The sequence below is a fragment of the Zea mays genome, chromosome 4 (genome assembly GCF_902167145.1).
Source record: "Zea mays cultivar B73 chromosome 4, Zm-B73-REFERENCE-NAM-5.0, whole genome shotgun sequence".
Taxonomy (NCBI): Eukaryota; Viridiplantae; Streptophyta; class Magnoliopsida; order Poales; family Poaceae; genus Zea; species Zea mays.
In genome coordinates, this window is record NC_050099.1 from 30624492 (window position 1) to 30645969 (window position 21478).

The 21478-nt window shown below is 42.2% G+C and overlaps 3 protein-coding genes across 5 annotated transcripts; all 3 read left to right on the forward strand.

The window, feature by feature from the left end:
- Positions 1–3269: 3269 nt before the first annotated feature.
- LOC103653023 (putative germin-like protein 12-4) lies at positions 3270–19658 on the forward strand. Its single transcript, XM_008680000.3, has 3 exons — positions 3270–3474; positions 3649–4305; positions 19502–19658. Exons 1-2 carry the CDS (start codon positions 3360–3362, stop codon positions 4218–4220), a joined length of 687 nt encoding a protein of 228 aa, XP_008678222.1. The 5' UTR covers positions 3270–3359; the 3' UTR covers positions 4221–4305; positions 19502–19658.
- LOC103653024 (putative germin-like protein 12-4) lies at positions 11777–19658 on the forward strand. Of its 3 annotated transcripts, none has more exons than XM_008680001.3 (3): positions 11784–11992; positions 12163–12722; positions 19408–19658. In XM_008680001.3, exons 1-3 carry the CDS (start codon positions 11875–11877, stop codon positions 19414–19416), a joined length of 687 nt encoding a protein of 228 aa, XP_008678223.2. In that variant the 5' UTR covers positions 11784–11874; the 3' UTR covers positions 19417–19658. The 3 variants fall into 3 exon arrangements, with proteins under 3 accessions (XP_035823107.1, XP_008678223.2, XP_020408088.1); XM_020552499.2 differs by having other exon boundaries at positions 12163–12713; positions 19399–19658; XM_035967214.1 differs by lacking the exon at positions 19408–19658 and having other exon boundaries at positions 11777–11992; positions 12163–12928.
- Positions 18457–19647, forward strand: LOC103653025 (putative germin-like protein 12-4). Its single transcript, XM_008680002.3, has 2 exons — positions 18457–18668; positions 18845–19647. The coding sequence occupies exons 1-2, from the start codon at positions 18554–18556 to the stop codon at positions 19396–19398; spliced, it is 669 nt and encodes a 222-aa protein (XP_008678224.1). The 5' UTR covers positions 18457–18553; the 3' UTR covers positions 19399–19647.
- Positions 19659–21478: the final 1820 nt, after the last annotated feature.

The following is a 21478-nucleotide window of genomic DNA, read 5'->3' on the forward strand; positions in this document are numbered from 1 at the left end:
AACATTACATTCCTGATGCATGACGTCAATGTTATGCATCAGAATCAATGCCTTAACATAAGGTAGTCCCCATAAACCACATTTATGTGTCCAGTTATGCTCGGTTCCAAAACCTATGTATCCATCACCACTTTCATTCTCTTTCAAATTATTAAGCATAACCTCAATCTCTATTCCGCTAAGACGCCTGGGCGGTCCCTTTGTCACGATAGCGCCCTTCTTAAAGGTGTTAACCTCGAACCTATACGGGTGTTTTTGGGGTAAGAAGCATCTGTGGCAGTCAAAGTAACAGATCTTGCCTCCAAACTCAAGGCGGAAACAATCTGTATCCTTGCCACATATTGGACATGTTAGAGTTCCATGGCAGCTCCATCCAGCAAATAAACTGTATGCCATGAAATCATGAATGGACCACAAATACGCAACTCGAAGTGTGAATATCTCGTTTTTGTAGCAATCGTATGCTTCGACTCCTTTCCATAACTTTTTGAGATCATCGATCAAGGGTTGCATCATCACATTCAGCCCTTTCCCAGGATGGTCTGGACCAGGAATAATTAGGGAAAGAAACATGTAATCATATTTCATGCACAGATGAGGTGGAAGGTTGTATGGAATCACAAATACAGGCCAACAAGAATACGATGTTGCGTTCGTATTGAAAGGTGTGAAACCATCTATCGCCAACCCAATTCGAATATTTCTCGCTTCACTAGCAAATTCTGGATCAAAGTCATATAGAGCCTTCCATGCATCACTGTCAGACGGGTGTGTCATCACATGAGTGTCCCCTCGTTCACGTTCTTTATGCCATCTCATGTGCCTAGTTGTGTTCCTCGAAAGAAACAAACGCTTAACACGAGGCACAAGAGGCATATAACAAAGTTGCTTTTGGGCTACAGTTGATGTGACCATTTCACCATCATCGTTTTTAACCTCTACATATCTCGACTTGCCACACTTTAGACACTTACTATCATTCTCATGATCCTTCCAGAACAGCATACAATTATCTGGACAGACATCGATTTTCTGATAGTCCATACCTAGACTAGAGAGCAGTTTCCTGCACTGATACACGTCTTTCGGCATCTTGTGATTTGGTGGAAACACTTCGCTGATTAAGCTCAAGAGCTCGTTGTAAAAATTGTTCGAGAACATGAACTTAGACTTAATAGCCATAAGTCGAGTCACGAAAGCAAGGATGGAAACTGTTGTGTGTTCGTGCAACGACTCTTCTGCAGCCTTAAGAAGGTCAAAGAACTTTTTAACCTCTGGAGGAGGCGCCTCCTCAGAATTTGGTGGAAACACTAAATCAGGATCCCCCCTTAAATCTTCAAGCATCTCATCCATTCTATCGTATTCTACGTCGTCATTGTTGTGGGCTTCCGATGCATTTTCACGGGGAAACTCCTCGCCGTGATACACCCAGACTTCATAGTCAGGCATGTAGCCATATTTGCAAAGGTGTCCTGACAGAGTTCTCTTGTCTTGACATCTATAAATACGACACATACTACATGGACACCGCACATCTGTGCCAGTTCTTGACAAAGTAAAAGCACGAGCAATAAAAGCCTCTGTCTTTCTTATCTACTCTGCTGAGGGATCATTCATACGCCAACCTTCATACATCCATCGACGGTCCTCACCCACCATATTTGATGCTAAAACAGTAGAACATATGATTCACCCATAAGAGACCGCTAGAGCAACGATTTATGACACATAAGTTCCGCAACATTACGACAATTTTGCGAAAATATTACTAATCTGTAACAAACAACATGGTAACATAATTATATTATATGCAACAGTTAGCTTCTCAAGTTGATTAGCCTAATTGACATAATTTCCTACTGTTTAAAATTAGTTGACTCTCGGAAGTTAGTATATTTAATAAAAAAAATAAATACAAACACTCGGAAGTAATTACCTGAAGCGACGAAACGGTGAAGCGACGGGCGGCGGTGGCGGGGCGCCAGAGCAGCCGACGGTGGCGGGGCGACCGAGCAGCAGGCGGGCGCACGGGCCGGGGCGGCGGTGGCGAGCGGGATGGGCGGGCGAGCAGCCGGCGAGTGGCGTGGCGGACCGGCGAGCAGCAGGCCGGGGGGCACACGCGACGGCGAGCGGTGGAGCAGCGAGCGGCGGAATGGCGAGCGGCGAGCAGAGTAGCGGCGGCGGCTGCAAAATGGAAGACGGAACAGAGACGGGCGCGCGCACCGTTTCCTAAAAACATAACTTCCGAGAGGGCACTGTGCAGGCCGTCGGAAGTTAACCCTACAGTGACCGGTCAACGGCCTCAGTACGCAACTTCCGAGCGGCACTGTGCAGGCCGTCGGAAGTTAACGTACTTCCGAGAGGCCCTCAGAAGTTAACGCAACTTCCGACAGGCGTTGTGCTAGCCGTCGGAAGTTAACGTAACTTCCGAGAGGCGCTGTGCCAGCCGTCGGAAGTTAACGTAACTTCCGAGAGGCCCCAGTAGCCTCTCGGAAATTATTAATTTCCTACGGTTTTGAAAAAACCCCGTAGGAAGTTATTGGCCTCTCGGAAATTGATTATTTTGGTGTAGTGCACCCTATATAAAAAACTTAGGTCCGCCATTGACTGAAAGATGTATTTATTCCCCAATTCGCAAAAGCAAAACAAAACATGATGAACAAGTAAACACTGGAAAAAATAATCTAATATGACTCGTCAATTGGTCATGGATGACGATACGGAGATTGTTGGATATAGTTACGACGCTATATGAGGTAGTATATACGGCGGTGGTACACTTTAATTTCTCATTGTTGACTTCTTTTTTTGGGGTGGGTGGGTGGGGAGGGGGTGACTCTTTCTATATACGTTGGTGAGCACAAGATTAGATCGTTCAATAAACCATTTTTCTTGTTTACGCAACTATCACAGTCCAGCAACAGCAACACGGTCTTCAAAAAAATTGAAAGGACAGAGTACACGAAAAGCATGGTAGGTTTAAACGTTTAATTAATATAACTGTATTGTTTCATGGACAGGTTCTAGCTAGATGCTGGAGACTACTTCAAGTCGGCTGATTACTAGACATTTAAAATTCGGATCACCTACTATGTGATTACTAGAAATAAGATAACTATATTGTGTCATCAGCAGGTTCGGGCTGCTAGAGACTATTTCTAAAGGTCTGCTGATATGTTCAACAAAAGACTTATTCAGCCACTGATACGTACACGTCGCCACATGCGCTGTGGCAGGCTATATAACCTCACCATCTCCATGCCCAAAGCATCAACAACATACACACAAGCAAAACAAAAAGCTAAGCTCCGTAGCTAAATTCAGATATTACAAACACAAAAAGGGAGTGCAGAACCAAAATGGCTGCCTCGACCTTCCTTCTCGTTGCTTTTCTAGCATTGATCACTTCTCAGGCCATTGCCTCTGATCCTAGCCCGCTCCAAGACTTCTGTGTTGCCGATAAAGACTCTCCAGGTATGAGTGCTCTCCTTTTGACTCAAGCAGTGTTCTTATAATATATACCTGATTAAATAAGGATCATTTGTTCAAACACACATCTACATACAATAAGCATTTCGGGGTATATATGCATGTCCTATTAACCTGTTCTCCATCTAACTGTTTGTCTTTGTCTACGCATGCATCCAGTGAAGGTGAATGGATTTGTTTGCAAGGATCCTATGGCTGTGAACGCTGACGACTTCTTCAAGGCTGCAAAACTTGATCAGCCAAGGGACACCACCAAAAGCAAGGTGGGATCCAACGTTACTCTGATCAATGTCATGCAGCTGCCTGGACTCAACACGTTGGGGATCTCGTTGGCTCGCATTGACTACGCACCATTAGGTCAGAATCCTCCACACACACACCCACGTGCCACTGAGATCCTCACCGTGCTTGAAGGGACACTCTACGTCAGATTTGTCACCTCCAACCAAGCTGACAGAAGCAACAAGCTATTTGCCAAGGTTCTCAACAAGGGCGATGTGTTTGTATTCCCCCAAGGACTAATCCACTTCCAGTTCAATCCAGTACATGACAAGCCAGCAGTCGCGCTCGCTGCTCTAAGTAGCCAGAACCCTGGAGCTATTACTATTGCCAATGCAGTCTTTGGATCAAAGCCACCTATCTCGGATGATGTCCTAGCTAAGGCCTTTCAGGTGCAAAAGGGGACAATTGATTGGCTTCAAGCTCAGTTCTGGGAGAACAACCACTACTGAAAAAATCAATTCTGAGTTCAACATATGAGAATAAAGAAATGTACTTGTATTTTACATACTACTCTATGTGTTAACCTTTTTCTAGGTTGTGGCTGATAATAAAATAAATGTTACTCTATCATACTAGATATGAAACATTAACTTAGTTTAGTAATACACGAATAGTCGGTTATTACGAAGAAATCACTCCCCTACATCTATAGGAAAGGATAAGTCCTAAATTCAACCAGGAGTGACCAAAAAAGCTCATATTTATGACAAGGCATGAGCTCGAGCTAAATTTTGGCAGAACAACCCGGATGTTCTCCATTTACATGCCTGAAAATGCTGCAACAGAGAACAAAGGGGTTCTTCTGAAATTACGCACGGGCACATGTCTTTTTATAAATATGAGCTCTATCGGTCACTCTGAGGCTGTCCAATAAAGGGACAATCCTTCCCCAACATACGTCATATGCATCCCATGTGAGGTGTGTTGGACCAAAATGGGTGATGCGCAGATTCGGTTCCATTTGTTAACTCTATGATACACACATTTACGCTACATCCATCGATCGATATTATATAATTCAACTAATAAAACACCAATACAATGTTTTATACTACATAACATTGTTTTGGGTGAAAATAATGTTAAATGACCTTATTTCCAAAGGTTTAATAATTACCATTAGAAATTACATATTTAAGTTATTTAAGCACACTAAATGAACTAAAACAATCTATATAAACTACACAATCACCACTAGGGTCGTCAAATATATACAACACACATATTTCATACAAACAAATAATCAATCAATGCATGTAATTATAAAGCAAATGGTCTTACTTCGGGAGGCAGTGCGATGTTGTGGAAGGTGGGGAGGCACTCTGGAAGGCGTGCGATGGACGAGGTGACGCTGAGAGAGGTTGGCGGAGCTTCGGGAGGCGTGTGGTGGGTGGTCGTGCCCTGGCGGATGGCGCTACGGGCGACGGTGGCTTCGATGGAGCTTCGAGAGGCGTATGGTGGGTGGCAGCGCCCCGACGGATGGCGCTACGGGCGGCGACAACTTCAGCTCCAGCGGACGTGGCATCGACGAACGAGTGCGGGCGTGGCTTCTACATGGCGATAAGGGCGACGACGACGAACAACTTTGGCAGGGCACGAAGCCGGGGATGGGCCGAGAGAGGGCACGGGTCGTAGGCGATCGCGGGGCGACAACGACAGGTCAAGCGGATGCAGCATACGACGTGAGAGAGAGCAGGCGGCCACGCGTGGGGAGAGAAAGTGAAACGACGTGGTCGGGCGTTGTTTCCTTAAATCGACGTATGTACAACGACGTGTCTGGCAGCTATGGGACATAAGGATTACTAGTCGGTTGCACGTGCGTTGCGGCGGCTCACAACAATACCCACGTAAACTATCCACCAAAAAGATTTCAAGATCTTTTATTGATTGTCTCCGCTCTCCACATAATATTTTTTATTTAACTAACTGATGTTGTTGTTTACTCCATACAATATGTCTTGGTACAACACGGCCAATGAAGAGAGTGATTAGAAGAGATTTCACAACGACCGATTGAACGAATATAGATTATAGAATGACATAATTCCACCATACAGAGACCAAATAAGAGAAAGTTTGTGAGCTCAAGTTTCTAAAATAAGTCACATGAACTCAAACTTATAAAAAAGATAGATCAAAATATGGATTGGTTACTAAAGTCAGTCATCAATAAAAATTGGATGCGCTCCATACAAATTATGGTACTTCATAACAATTACTAACGTTCGAAATCAACAAATAACCTTTCATTTTATTGCTAGGGTGACAAATCATTGCTACTCCATCCAATTTAGCAACCTCAAACACCATGGAGTCCATTGCGCCAATGTGGTCTCAGAGACAACATAATGCATGCAAGAGCTAAGAACACAATGGACAAGCACCCTGTGATAGTTCCCTCATGGATCTCCAAATCCTAACACATATTTTGCAGGATCCATGAACCATCATAAGAAAAATACAAACCACGTGCAAACAGTAAATAAAGTATTAACACACCCAAATTATGTTCAGTCATTAGCACAACAAAAACTTAACACCCAAAACAACAGCGAAACAACACAATATTTTTTGCAATGACAGAAGGATGGGTGATAGGTACATAGAAGTGGTAGAAGCATACCGAGTCGACACCGTGGTAAGGGAAAGGCCATGTAGACAGGCGATGTCGAGCCAACGAACAGGTACCAGGCAGCAAATGAGAGACTCACATCCCTCGCCTCCCCCACTTCTAAGGTTTCGTAGAGCTGGAAGGGAAGGGAAGAGGCAGGCATACCTATTCATTGCCGGAGAAGGACACGACAAAGACCTAGGCATCTAGAGGCAACATAGGTAGTATATCGCTAGATACATATAGGGAGAGAGCACATAAGTGGAGAAAAAAGCCTAGGGGAGCGGCTCCAAACCGAGAGGCATCCGCACTAGGCGCCAGCCCGAGAAGGGCGAGAGAATGCGAGTGCCTCCCCAGCCCTAGACCCGCCAAAGCAACACAACAACACCACCAACTTCGTAGCATATGCCGACTGCTATCGCGCCATGGGCCTTGGTTGTCCAATATCTCAGACCTGGACTCCTCATAGCCAAGATAACCTAAGCGTGGTAGACGCCACCGTGTCCTCCTCGGAGGTACGCACGAAGAAAGGCTAGGAGCAAGACCGACTCGCCCATACTCGTGTCGACGAGCGTCGGTGGGCTCGTGGTTGCGACCGTGGGCGGGGGCAACAGGTTGGGGAGGAAGAACAGGGTGAAGGTCGGGAAGATGAACGGGACGTCCGAGGACGGTAAAAACGATGGTGCGCACATGCTGTGAAACGTCTTTGTGGACGTGCAATATCCAATGCGCGGGTCGGTGTCGGGGCTGGTGTCGGACGAATACGGGGAGGAGGCGGCTGCTCTCACGCCCTCTGCCGAGAATGGGGTGGCACAGAGACGGAGGCATGAGGGGAGAGAGAAAAGAAGTTGGATGGCGAACGAGGTCGCGACAACTGAGGCGAAGACCATCATTACCGTGTGGAGGTATAGATGGCCAAATGGGTCGTGTCTGGTGGCTTGGCCCGGGGCACGACCCATTTAATATTGCCTGGGCCAGTCCCGCACGAGCGTCGTGCCGTGCTTGGGCCCGTAGTGCTGGCCCGATCCGACACAATTATTTTTTTATCTTACAAAAAATCATATATATATATATGTACAATTTATATTCAATATTAAAAATACCCGAGCATGATGTTCTACTGGTTAGATAGCTTCAACAAGTGTCTCCCGCCCTTTTTCCATTATGGTGTGGGTTCGAACCCCCTCCTGCAGCGTTTTAGAGATAGAGATAGAGATGTATGACGAAGACAAGCCGTCAGATATTATGTTATGTCCGACGGCCCAAGGAAACCGTTGGACATTAGTATTACTTACGACTGGTGTCCTTGAGACCACGGAAATAAGCAAGCACAGTCAGATGTTTCTTTGTTTCATGTTGTGCACGATAGGTAATAAAAATTTATCTGCCATTGCTAACCATGACGAAAGAATGAGGCTCGGAGTCGAAAGAAAAGCACAATTTTATTTGCCTCGACGTTTTTTATTGTAAGTTATTGTAGTGGGAGTCCCTACATTATTTTTTGTATCAAAGAATGAGTATCTATAGGTTATATGTGGGATCGAGAGAGAGAGAGGTTACAATGTTTGGGAGTCCCTACGAACAGTTGAGCATAGTATCTCCCTCTTGAACAATTCTTTACAGTTTTATTATATAATTGTTTCTGCATTTCTAGATACATAATTTTATTTGCCTCGATGTTTTTTATTGTAAGTTATTATAGTGGGAGTTCCTACATTATTTTTTATATCAAAGAATGAGTAACTATAGGTTATATGTGGGATCGAGAGAGAGAGGTTACAATGTTTGTGTCTATAGACTAACGGAGTGTTTTGTTATATAACAGTTGAGCATAGTATCTCCCTCTTGAACAATTCTTTACAATTTTTTACAATTCTTTATAGTTTTATTATATAACTTTTTCTGCATTTCTAGATACATAATTTTATTTGTCTCGACGTTGACAAGTACAATAGAGATTAGATTAAATTGAACAGTTCTACTACAGGGACATAGGACCCTGTCATGCTGGAGGTCAAGGAGTTGGTGCCCGCCATTACTCTAAAGCTACGTACTAAGAAGAAGTCAAGTGCTTGCTTGATCTAGCTAGTAAAACGTGTACGACACATGTTGGTTTGGTGGAACTGACACATATTATATTCCACAAGACGAACAAGCAAAAATGCTGTCACATGTTGGTTCGGCTGAGAAACAGTAGCATAGTGGTTGAAGGACGAACCTGCCTGGTGAGTTGAAGGAGCCTGCCCGGTGCACAACTCAAAAGAAAAGCCATAGTTTTCTCTATGTCGATGTCGACAAGTAAATAGAGATTAGATTATATTAAACTGGACGTGGTTCTACCACAGTAGCATAGTGGTTGATCGGCATGGGAACCGTCTACGGGGGAGAACGCTATTATTGCCATTGCCATTAGAACAGGAGGTGGAGGATCAACGTTGTTGCGTTGCGACGGAACATAAATATTCAATAAAATTTTAAAACGCAGCAATTTTCACTAGCGGTTTTATTACCTCGACTGCCACTAAAAATCGATTTTTACTGGTGGTTTTCGTAGCTCGACCGCTAGTAGAAATCGTTTCCACTGGCGGTTCTCAGTTACCGGTCGATTGATCACATTCAGCTAGTGAGGTGGTACTACGTGGGAGAGCTACGCTACGTGGCTTCCTATTATGTTGGGCTTAGAGATGGCAACGGGGACCCAATCCTTGATTCCCTGTGGGGAATTCTTCTATTAGGGGAAGGGGATGGGGAAGTTTCTTCCCCCACGGGGATGTAAACGGAGAAAAATTCTTCCCCGACGGGTAAATGGGGATGGGAATGGAGAAGTATTCTCCATCCCCGTTCCCCGCGGGACGCGTTAAACTTACACGTGACAACGTTTTCATGTACTAGTTAATGATAAAAATAAATAATTACTTTTATCAAGAGATCACTCATTGTACAAATGTGTTTATTTTAATGTACACGTAATGATTTATTACATCTGACAATGTGTAGAAGTGACAATGTTTTACATTAATAACATATGAAGTGATGTCACTCATTGTAGAAGTGACAAGGCGGCCTCCTACCCCTCCTTGTGGTCCCTCTCGGCCACCGGTTTAAGCTAAAAGGCAGCAATGGGGAAGGTGTGTCAGAGCCATGTGAGGCTGTGCAACATAAGCTTGGTGCCGGAGGGGCTGACCTACGAACATTATTATAGGTTGGACAGCGTGGTGGACGGGGCGGCGCTGGCACGACATGCATGGAGGGTCGTTGGCGACCATGCGCAGCATGGCCGGAGTTTGTTTGCAGCGTGGTGGCGGGTTGCGGCATCCGACCATCTGTTCCGGCAAGCCTTGGGGCAAGGGGCGTTTGGGGCAGGCTGCATTAATTGACACCTAGGCCAGTGCATCGTTGGCGACGTCGAAATCGGGTCGGGGCGCCTTCGACGGAGGTGGCGGTATGGGGGCTAGGGTTCAAGGGGGATCATGGCTAGGGTTGCTGGGGGATCGAGGCTAGGGTTACAGCCTGGCGGGTGGATCGGGGCGCGAGATCGGGTCCCGTTGTTTGCGGGGCTGGGACGGCGGGATCAGGCACGGATTCGGCGCTCGGGATCGTTCAGATGGTGGGTGAATCGGATGACTTTTATTGCATAACGGTACCACAGACGACTGAGTTGGTGTAACGGTAGAACGGTTTGGAGCATCCTACTCCTTGCGGCCTTAATAAGTAGTAGAGATTATACGACGGTATGGTGGTGCACTTTCGCTTTATTGACTTATCTGGCTCTTCTTTTAGGGGGGAGGGGGAGGGGCGGGGGGCAGTTGACTCTTTCTATATACGTTGGTGATTAGTGAGCACAAGAATAGTTAGTCTGTTTGCTTCTTAGTTGGTCTCTTTCAACGTGCTCCTTAGTTGGTCTCTCTTTGCTTCTAGCACAACATATAAGTAATTGTATTCTTTCTTTTGTTGATTTGTTTTTTAATGACGAATAATATGACTATTACAGTGTTTGTGATGGTTCATTGCACAACCTAATTAAGTTTTATGCTACCATACTTACATAGAAAGAGTCAACTCACAAAAATTATAGAAATAGTCAGTAACGCTTCTTCGTCTTGTGGAATATATTTCTGTTAGCTCCACACCAAACGAACATGTGTCGTACAAGTTTTACTAGATCAAGCACTTGATTGCTTCTTAATACGTAGCTTTACACTAAAACGTGAAGGAAGGATGGCTTAGCATCATATAAAATACAGAGCAGTTTTTCCCTTGTCGATCTTTTTTGCTAGATATATATATTTTACTATCCGCCCTTCAGGCTATCGCTAGCAGCTTCCTATATCACCTCTATCTCACCTTATTTTCAAACTGCACTATGTAAACTGTACATTCGATCTACGATACGAAGCAGTGCTTTGCACAGTCATATACACGCTCTGCTGAGCACGGCCATATCGATCACTCGCTGTCACGACGCATTTTTTTGCCGATTGCTCGATATAAAGTACTCGACAAAGTGGCTGTATAGTGGAAATGCTGATTTCCACTGACCCCGCGGTACTGAAAAACGCCAGTGTAAATAGGTTTAGAACCGCCACTATAGAGTTTCTGTGTACTAGTGTGTTGCCGATAAACTGTTCACCGAGCCCTGTTTGCCGAGTATTACACTCGATAAAGCGTTTGACATGTGCCATCGAGGCTTTGACGAGTGCTCTAGGCACTCCGCAAAGAACACTATTATGGTAGTGGTTGTTACAGTTGGTTTGGTGTGAAACTAAAAGACGTATATATTCCACAATTTGCAAAAGCAAAAAAAGAAAATGGTGAACAAGCTAGTAAACATTGCAAACATTAATCTGATATATATGACTCGTCAAGTGATCACGGATGACGAAACGGAGATTGTTGAATATATATGAGGTGCAAACAGTAATTAAAGATATTATGTGAGTACGTACAAGAATAGATCGTTCAATGAACCATTATCACAGTCCAGCAACAGCAACAAATTTGTCTTCTCATGTGCGAGATGGGGGTAGAAATGGATGTCCAATCGTCCGTTTTTTATGTATCCATCGACTAATCCTCCATTATTTTGCATTTTATTAAACAAATTTTAAAATTTGGATCACTAAGTGATTACTAGAAATCTTCAATACGCAGTTCGCTGGAACCTAGCCACTCAAACACACAAAAAGAAAAGAAAGAACACACAAAAGGCATCGTAGATTTAAACCGCTGAAATAAGATAACTGTACTGTGTCGTCATCAGCAGGTTCAGGCTGCTAGAGACTATTTCTTCAGGTCGGCTGATAGGTTCAACCAAAGACTTATTCAGCTACTGATACGTACACGTCACCACATGCGCTCTGGCAGGCTATATAAACCTCACCGTCCCCATGCCCAAAGCATCAACAACCATAGACACAAACACAACAAGCTAATAAGAAGCTAGGTAGCTGAATATTCAGAGAGCACAAACACAAACGCGAGTGCAAAACCAAATGGCTGCCTCGACCTACTTCCTTCTTGTTGCTTTTCTAGCATTGGTCACTTCTCATGCCATTGCTTCTGATCCTAGCCCGCTCCAAGACTTCTGTGTTGCCGACAAAGACTCTCCGGGTATGCGTGCTCTCGTCTTGACTTATGTTGTGTTCTTATAATAAATACCTGATTAAATAAGGTTCATTTAATTTGTTCAAATCACATCTACATACAATAAGCATTTCTAGGTATGCATGGCACAATGGCCTATTCTCCATCTAATTGCTTGCCTTCGTCTATGCATACAGTGAAGGTGAATGGATTTGTTTGCAAGGATCCCATGGCTGTGAACGCTGACGACTTCTTCAAGGCTGCAAAACTTGACCAGCCAAGGGACACCACCAGTAAGGTGGGATCCAACGTTACTTTGATCAATGTCTTGCAGCTACCTGGACTCAACACGTTGGGCATCTCGTTGGCTCGTATTGACTATGCGCCCTTAGGACAGAATCCTCCACACACGCACCCACGTGCCACGGAGATCCTCACCGTGCTTGAGGGGACACTCTACGTCGGATTTGTCACCTCCAACCAAGCTGACAAAAGCAACAAGCTATTTGCTAAGGTTCTCAACAAGGGCGATGTGTTTGTATTCCCCCAAGGACTAATCCACTTCCAGTTCAACCCGGTCCCTGACAAGCCAGCAGTCGCGCTCGCTGCTCTAAGTAGCCAGAACCCTGGAGCTATTACTATTGCCAATGCAGTCTTTGGATCAAAGCCACCTATCTCAAATGATGTACTAGCTAAGGCCTTTCAAGTGCAAAAGGGGACAATTGATTGGCTTCAAGCTCAGTTTTGGGAGAACAACCACAACTGAAAAAATAAATCAAGTTACGGTTCATTGTATGGGAATATAATGTTTATTTACATTTTACATACTACTCTATGTATTTGTTTTTTCTAGACTTTCAGCTGATAATAAAATAAATGGATTGTATTTATGTACTATAATTGTAATTGTGTCCCAACTGTGGTTCTACCACCATCTCCTTAATCGAAAGTGCATGTATTGTATATGGCACTCTCTCGTTTCCCATTTTATTGAGATGGTTCATATATTAAGCCTTCTCTACAACTGCCTACCGTTCATATTATAAGCCATCTCTAGAACGATTGACATAATTACACCACTCCTAAAATTCCACTATTATCAGGAATGATTATCATAAAAGAATTGTCCTTAAAGATCACATTTCATGGGTGGATTCTTATGCCAACCGTTCTTGAAAAAGAGAAGATTTCTACTCAAAAGGTGCTAGCTAGAATGGTCGAGGACCAAAAAAAATTCATAGATTTTCAAATATAGTCATTAAGTGACAAGCTTTATATCAAATTTGTAAAGCCCAACAAAATCTAAAACTTTATAGGTAACAACTTTTTATTTAAGACCATTTACAGACCTAAATATATGTTTTGTCTTCGAAGAGTTGAAAATCTAGACTTTCAAATTCCATTTCTAGTGGCAGTGGGCTTCCATTTTCCACCGTCAACACTTCTATAAAAAACTCTTATATAATTATATAGTGGTTTGATATTTTTATACATGGCATACCAGTAATATAAATTCAACGTTATGCTTAATTGGTCTCTTTGCTTCTAGCACACAACGTTGATGTTGTTGGATTGTGATAGTTGCGTAAACAAGAAAAATATTTCATTGGACTACCTAATTATGCTTTGCTACACATACCGCTTTTATTCCGAACATCATGGAGGGAGTGGTAGTCTTACATGAGACTATTCATGAACTGCATCGAAAGAAGCAAAATGGTGTAATTCTCAAGATAGACTTTGAGAAGGCTTATGATAAAATGAGGTGGAGTTTTGTTCAATAAACTTTGCGGATGAAAGGTTTCTTAGATAAACGGTGCTCTTGGATTAATGCTTTCATTAGGGGTGGTCATGTGGCAATCAAAACAAATGATCAGTTGGGACAGTTTTTCAAACGAAAAAGGGGCTACGACAAGGTGATCCCTTATCTCCTCTCTTGTTTAATATTGTAGTTGACATGTTGGCTTATTAACCAATAGAGCGAAACAAGTGGGTCAATTATCCGGCTTGGTGCCACATTTGGTGGATGGTGGCTTGTCGATTCTCCAATATGCGGATGACACCATTCTGTTTAGGGTTCACGATTTCGAGAAAGCAGTGAATACAAAAATGCTTTTATGTGCTTTTGAGCAGTTATCAGGGCTCAAAATTAATTTCCACAAAAGTGAGGTTTATTGCTTTGGAGAACCAAAAACTCAAGAACATCAATACGCACAGCTCTTTGGTTGTAGAAAAGGGGATTACCCGTTTAGATACTTAGGTTTACCAATGCATTATAGAAAACTAAGTGTGGCAGATTGGAAGATAACCGAGAACGAATTTGAAAAGAAATTATCCAGCTGGAAAGGGAAATACATGTTCGTGGGTGGAAGGCTAGTTCTTATTAACTCTACCCTTACAAGCCTTGCGATGTTTATGATGTCTTTTTTTGAGATCCCAAGAGGTGTTTTGGAAAAAATGGACTATTACAGATCGCGGGTTTTTTTGGCAAGGGGAGGATAATAAGAAAACGTATAGACTAACCAAGTGGAGTATCATCTGTCAACCAAGGGAGGTGGGGGTTTAGGGGTGAAAAACATTGATACACAAAACAAATGCCTCTTAAGCAAATGGTTGTTTAAACTTCTGAATGAGGAGGGTTTATGGCAAACCATGTTGTAGAGGAAATACTTGCAACAACATACATCACAAGCTCAACGTAGACCCTCTGATTCGCATTTCTGGAAGGGGCTTCTAAAAGTTAGAGATAACTTCCTAAACTTTGGATCCTTTCAACTTAACATTGGCACACATATTAGGTTTTGGGAGGACAAATGGTTGAGGATAGGCATTCTAAAAGAAATATACCCGCAACTATATGCATTGGTTCGACAAAAAAATGTGGTGGTTGCTAATATCTTCCAAACCATTCCGCTGAATATTTCTTTTCGTCGGGGTCTAGTGGGGCAGCTACGCGAACAATGGATGGATTTAGTGGCTCATCTTGTTCATGTTCGATTAAACATAGCGAGTGACACGTTCCATTGGGACTTGTCGACGGATGGATCCTTTAGTGTTCATTCGATGTACAAGGTGCTAATAACTAATGTCAATGTGGCGTGGCACAAAGAAATTTGGAAGGCTAAGATTCCTTTGAAGATTAAAATCTTCAAGTGGTATTTATATAGTGGTGTTGTACTTACCAAAGATAATTTACTCAAGCGTAATTGGAAGGGAAATGCAAAATGTTCTTTTTGTACCCAGAATGAGACAATTGATCATCTTTTTTCCACAACCAACTTGCTAAATTTATTTGGTGTTTAGTTCGAATCATATATGGTGTTCGCCACCAAACAATATCAGACATATCTTTGGTTCTTGGTTAACTGGTCTAGATAATAGAATGAGAAGTCACTTTATTCTAGCAGCTTCGGCTATATGTTGGGCAATCTGGTTGAGCAGGAATGATGCAGTGTTTGATATTGCTCCAATAAAATCTTCTTTGCAGGTGGTTTTTGGGGCTACGCATTGGCTCCACTTCTGGACTCAACTACAACTTAGACAGGATGATCAAGAACTAATAATCAAGGATGGCGTAGATTGGAGGAGTTGATGATGCAGATTTTTAGACATCATGGATGGGGATCCGCATTTAGACTTTGTCTTTAGTCTCGTTTCGCCGCACTATGTTTTGCTTTTCTCTGAGTTCTCATATAGTGATATTCCTATATGAGTCTGTCATATTCGGTTATAGTCTCTTTGTGACAAAGGCCGGGAACTTTCAATTCCCATTATCTAAAAAATGTACATAGAAAGAGTCAACTCACAAAAATATAGAAATAGTCACCAATGCTTGTTTGTCTTGTCTGTCAGCTCCACACCAAACCAACATTTGTCGTACACATTTTAATAGATCAAGCACTTGATAGCTTCTTTCAATTGTCATATTAAAAATTTAGATTGCTGCTAGGTCCATATTGTTTTTCTTGAACAAATTTACTTTTATTTTTGTCATCTGAAGAAATGTTCAAAATATAAATTATACATCATAATGAGTTATACAAATTTGTAGTTGAAAACCTTTTCATATGAATTAATTTACTGCTTTAAAATGTGATTTTTAAATTGTCTTTGTCGAGTGTTAAAAAACACTCGGCAAAGAGCTTCTTTGCCGAGTGTTTTCTTTTACCGAGAGTTTTTTGCTTGGCACTCGGAAAAAACACTCGGCAAAACAATTGGCACTCGGCAAAAAGCAGAATTCCGGTAGTGGCCTTTTATATTATTTAGATGGCCACGTTCAGTTGTTACTATAGCTAATTATAGACGAAGGAAATTCGGATATGAGACGCAGGTCAATAGAAATTAATAATTTTTCACCAGCTGTCCAATAGAGTCCGATGAAAACTAAGTGATTTGGAGCTATTTCATAGCGGCATTTCGTTCTTCCTTTCTCACGACTCTACTCTCCACACATCTAGCTCCCCATGCTCGCGTCGTTGCTCTATGACACCTCGCACCCGTTTGCACCAACACCGACTTCTCTATCTCGAGCAGTGTCCACCATCGTTCTCGTATGTGTCTAGAAAAGTGAGTTTAATTTTTGTCGGCCACCCACGCACGCAATTTGAATTTATTAAGCTCATAAGTATTGATCATTGCATGGTTAATTTAATATTAGTTTGGTCAACCTAGTTACAATATAATATTTGTTGGTTAGTTTTTTATAATTAGATTTTACATTTATCTACTAGCAATTTTTTGTGTTTAAATATAATACGGTATTATCAAATAATTTAATTTTTAAAAGCATATAAAATATCGATAGGTTCATAAATTGTATGTCAATCGTTTCGATCGGCATACTTCATATGTGCCTCACATGTGAGATATATTGTTTTAGAATCATTTCTATTTGGACAGTTTTATGACAACTGACTATATGCTATTTATGGACAATCTAGGTTTGCCGAGGGTGTGTAAAGGAACATGGTGAAAAGATAATAAAATTATGCATAAGCAACTTAATATTTTTATATATGTCATATCATCACTACTAGAAAAATGGTCTTTAATTTACAAACAACGAGGTGTGTTGTTACTAAAAATGGCAATGGAGCGTTGATTCGTGATTTTCCGAGGAGAATTCCTTCATTAGAGGATGAGAAGTTTTTCCCCCACGGGAATGTAAATGGGGAATAATTCTCCCCGACGAGTAAACAGGGATAGAGATGGCCAGGGAATTATTTCACATCCCGGTTTCCCTTGGGAGCGTTAAACTTGCACATGGCAATGATGTCATCTAACCGTTAATAATAAAAATAAATAATTACCATATTAAGAGATCACTTATTATACAAATATGTTCATTTTGATGTATGCATAACAATTTCTTACATCAGATAATGTGTCTAAGTAAAAGTGTTTTGTATTAATAACAAAGAACGTATGTCCTAATTATAATTTAATCAGGGACGAGTACCCTGTGGGGGATTTATCCTGTGGGGAATGAGGATGGGTAAAAAAGATATCCCCTATTGAGAAAAAAATTGTCACGGAAACGGGATAGAGAGCTATTCTCCAACAAGAAATTTTCCGTTGCCATCGTTAATTGTTTCGGTTGGTTTGTTGTGGAACTGAAAGATGTATTTATTCCCCAATTCACAAAAGCAAAAAAATGGTCAAAAAGTAAACACTAGGAAAAATAATCTAATCTGACTCGTCAATTGGTCATGGATGATGATACGCAGATTGTTGGATATAGTTACGACGCTATATGAGGTGCAAAAAGTAATTAAAGATATTACTCTCTACGTACTTTTTTAATTGCCGCGGTTTAGTTTAAAAATTAACTAGCAAGCAACAAATATTCGAGAACGGAGGTAGTATATACGAAGGTGGTGTGCTTTAATTTCTCGCTGTTGACTTCTTTTTTTGGGCTGGGTGGGGGGGGGGAGGGGTGACTCTTTCAATATATGTTGGTGAGCACAAGATTAGAGACATGTTTGTTTCGCTGTCTAACTTACTACACATTGTCAAACTTTTCTGTTTAAAATTAGTTCTTCAATTCGGACCACTAATCTTAAGCAAATAGACCCTAGATGGTTCAATAAACATTTTTTCTTGTTTAGCCAACTATCACAGTCCAGCAACGGCAACACGGTCTTCAACAAAATTGAAAGGACAGAGTACACGAAAAGTATGGTAGGTTTAAACGTTCAATTAAGATGCTGGGCAGGTTCTAGATGCTGGAGACTACTTCAAGTCGCCTGATTACTAGACATTTTAAAATTTGGTTCACGTACTATGTGATTACTAGAAATCTTCAACACGTATGCATGGTTTAAACACTGAAATAAGATAACCTGTATTGTGTCATCAGCAGGTCCGGGCTGCTAGAGACTATTTCTTCAGGTCGGCTGATATGTTCAACCAAAGACTTATTCAGCCACTGATATGTACACGTCGCCACATGCGCTGTGGCAGGCTATATAACCTCACCATCTCCATGCCCAAAGCATCAACAACATACACACAAGCAAAACAAAAAGCTAAGAAGCTCCGTAGCTAAATTCAGATATTACAAACACAAAAAAGGAGTGCAGAACCAAAATGGCTGCCTCGACCTTCCTTCTCATTGCTTTTCTAGCATTGATCACTTCTCAGGCCATTGCCTCTGATCCTAGCCCGCTCCAAGACTTCTGTGTTGCCGATAAAGACTCTCCGGGTATGAGTGCTCTCCTTTTGACTCAAGCAGTGTTCTTATAATATATACCTGATTAAATAAGGATCATTTGTTCAAACACACATCTACATACAATAAGCATTTCGGGGTATATATATGCATGTCCTATTAACCTGTTCTCCATCTAACTGTTTGTCTTCGTCTATGCATGCATCCAGTGAAGGTGAATGGATTTGTTTGCAAGGACCCTATGGCTGTGAACGCTGACGACTTCTTCAAGGCTGCAAAACTTGACCAGCCAAGGGACACCACCAAAAGCAAGGTGGGATCCAACGTTACTCTAATCAATGTCATGCAGCTGCCTGGACTCAACACGTTGGGGATCTCGTTGGCTCGCATTGACTACGCACCATTAGGTCAGAATCCTCCACACACACACCCACGTGCCACTGAGATCCTCACTGTGCTTGAGGGGACACTCTACGTCGGATTTGTCACCTCCAACCAAGCTGATAGAAGCAACAGGCTATTTGCCAAGGTTCTCAACAAGGGCGATGTGTTTGTATTCCCCCAAGGACTAATCCACTTCCAGTTCAACCCAGTACATGACAAGCCAGCAGTCGCGCTCGCTGCTCTAAGTAGCCAGAACCCTGGAGCTATTACTATTGCCAATGCAGTCTTTGGATCAAAGCCACCTATCTCGGATGATGTCCTAGCTAAGGCCTTTCAAGTGCAAAAGGGGACAATTGATTGGCTTCAAGCTCAGTTCTAGGAGAACAACCACTACTGAAAAAATCAAGTCTGAGTTCAACATATGAGAATAAAGAAATGTACTTGTATTTTACATACTACTCTATGTGTTAACCTTTTTCTAGGTTGCGACTGATAATAAAATAAATGTTCAGTATTTATGTACTATAATTGCAATTGTGTCCCTGTTGTGGCTCCACCACAGTGTCCTTAATCAAAAAGCGAATGTAAGGTATACAACAGTCTATCATTTCCCATTTTATTGGAATGATACATATGGTAATACATCTCTACAATTGTGTACAGTTCATATAGTAAGCAATCTAGAACTGTCTTGTTGCTCCGTAGCTTTCGAACCACTCCTTGAAATGTATTTTATAAGAGCGAATGACATAATTAGACCACACTTGAAATTCCATCCATTATAATTCAACCCACTACTGGACCTTGAATTAAATACCAATTCTCAAGAGCAACTATCACAAAATGCGGTAGTACCACCAATAAGGAGAGACCAAATCAAAGAAGGTCTAAGAATTTCAGCGGTATCGTGGCAGCTATGGCCTGTGGCAGAGCTGGTGGCCAGCGCCCAGTGTGCGGTGCAGCGGGCAGGCCGGATGTGGCATGGGGCACGTCGATGCGAGCGACAGGCGGATGTGAAGTAGCACGGGCATGCAAACGCCTAGGGTTTGGGATGGTCGCTTGATCGGGTATGTTTCTTTGGACTATGGGAATGAATCTTCCACTACATGCATACAGTAACAGAAGTCAAGTAACATATTAGGTCACATCCACAATTCGACAATATAAGATTAGTTATATTTACTTTACAAATGCAACACAAAACTACAAACTCGTGAGAAATCTAACAGTCCAATTACAGTAGTTAAAGGCACTATGCCAAAATAACACAAAGTTAAAGAGACACCAAATTAAAACACTTCACTACCATATGAGACTAGTGATGCGGGTAAAAGTAACAAATCACTATTAGTCGGGGCTCATGATAAAAGAAAATAAATCATTTTATTGCTTATATCCCTTATTTTTTCTAAAATCTCCTTGTGTGAAAAATATGTTAAGAATATGATTATTGAAATGGATAAAACATGAGTAATGTATATAGGACCATAATAGAGATTTTTTAGTTATTGTAAATTGTAATCAAAGACGTGTTTTGCCGAAACTGAGAGCACCTAGAGGGGGGGTGAATAGGTGATCCTGTAAAAACTTGAAACTTAATCCACAAAAATTGATTAGGAGTTAGCACAATTAAGCCAAGTGGCTAGAGAGGAGAACTTGCACAACACGATAACCACAAAGAGATCAACACAGAGATGGCACAGTGGTTTATCCCGTGGTTCGGCCAAGTCCAACACTTGCCTACTCCACGTTGTGGCGTCCCAACGGACGAGGGTTGCAATCAACCCCTTTCAAGCGGTCCAAAGACCCACTTGAATACCATGGTGTTTTGCTTTCACTTTACTATATCCCGCTTGCGAGGAATCTCCACAACTTGGAGCCTCTCGCCCTTACACTTTGATGTTCACAAAGAAGCACGGAGTAAGGAAGGGATGAGCAACGCACACAAGACACGAAATCAGAGCGACAACACGCACACAAGTCGCAACAAGAGCTCACAACACAACTCAGCGAGTTCACAACTCAAATGGAGCTCTAATTGCTATCGCAAAGAATCAAATGTGCGGAATCGAAGTCTTGGTGCTTAGGAATGCTTAGAGAATGCTTGGTGTGCTCCTCCATGCGCCTAGGGGTCCCTTTTATAGCCCTAAGGCAGCTAGGAGCCGTTGAGAGCAAACGTCAGTGAAAGAAACAGGTGGGCCCGGCTTTAAAAACCGCCAGTGGAAACCTATTTCCACTGGCGGTTATCTTAACACAACCGCCAGTGGAAATAGGATGTTTCCACTGGCGGTTGTGTTACACAAACCGCCAGTGAAAATTGATTTCCACTGGCGGTTATCTTAAGATAACCGCCAGTGGAAACATCCTATTTCCACTGGCGGTTTTTAAAGACAACCGCCAGTGGAAATCAATTTTCACTGGCGGTTTTTAAAGACAACCGCCAGTGAAGTGTCTGTTAT

Bases quoted from the DNA above. Each gene is read 5' to 3' on its own strand.
- LOC103653023 (XM_008680000.3), top strand. From the start codon at position 3,360: ATGGCTGCCTCGACCTTCCTTCTCGTTGCTTTTCTAGCATTGATCACT. The intron at 3,475-3,648 runs GTATGAGTGCTC...GCATGCATCCAG, and splicing joins TGCCGATAAAGACTCTCCAG to TGAAGGTGAATGGATTTGTT.
- LOC103653024 (XM_035967214.1), top strand. From the start codon at position 11,875: ATGGCTGCCTCGACCTACTTCCTTCTTGTTGCTTTTCTAGCATTGGTC. The intron at 11,993-12,162 runs GTATGCGTGCTC...CTATGCATACAG, and splicing joins TGCCGACAAAGACTCTCCGG to TGAAGGTGAATGGATTTGTT.
- LOC103653025 (XM_008680002.3), top strand. From the start codon at position 18,554: ATGGCTGCCTCGACCTTCCTTCTCATTGCTTTTCTAGCATTGATCACT. The intron at 18,669-18,844 runs GTATGAGTGCTC...GCATGCATCCAG, and splicing joins TGCCGATAAAGACTCTCCGG to TGAAGGTGAATGGATTTGTT.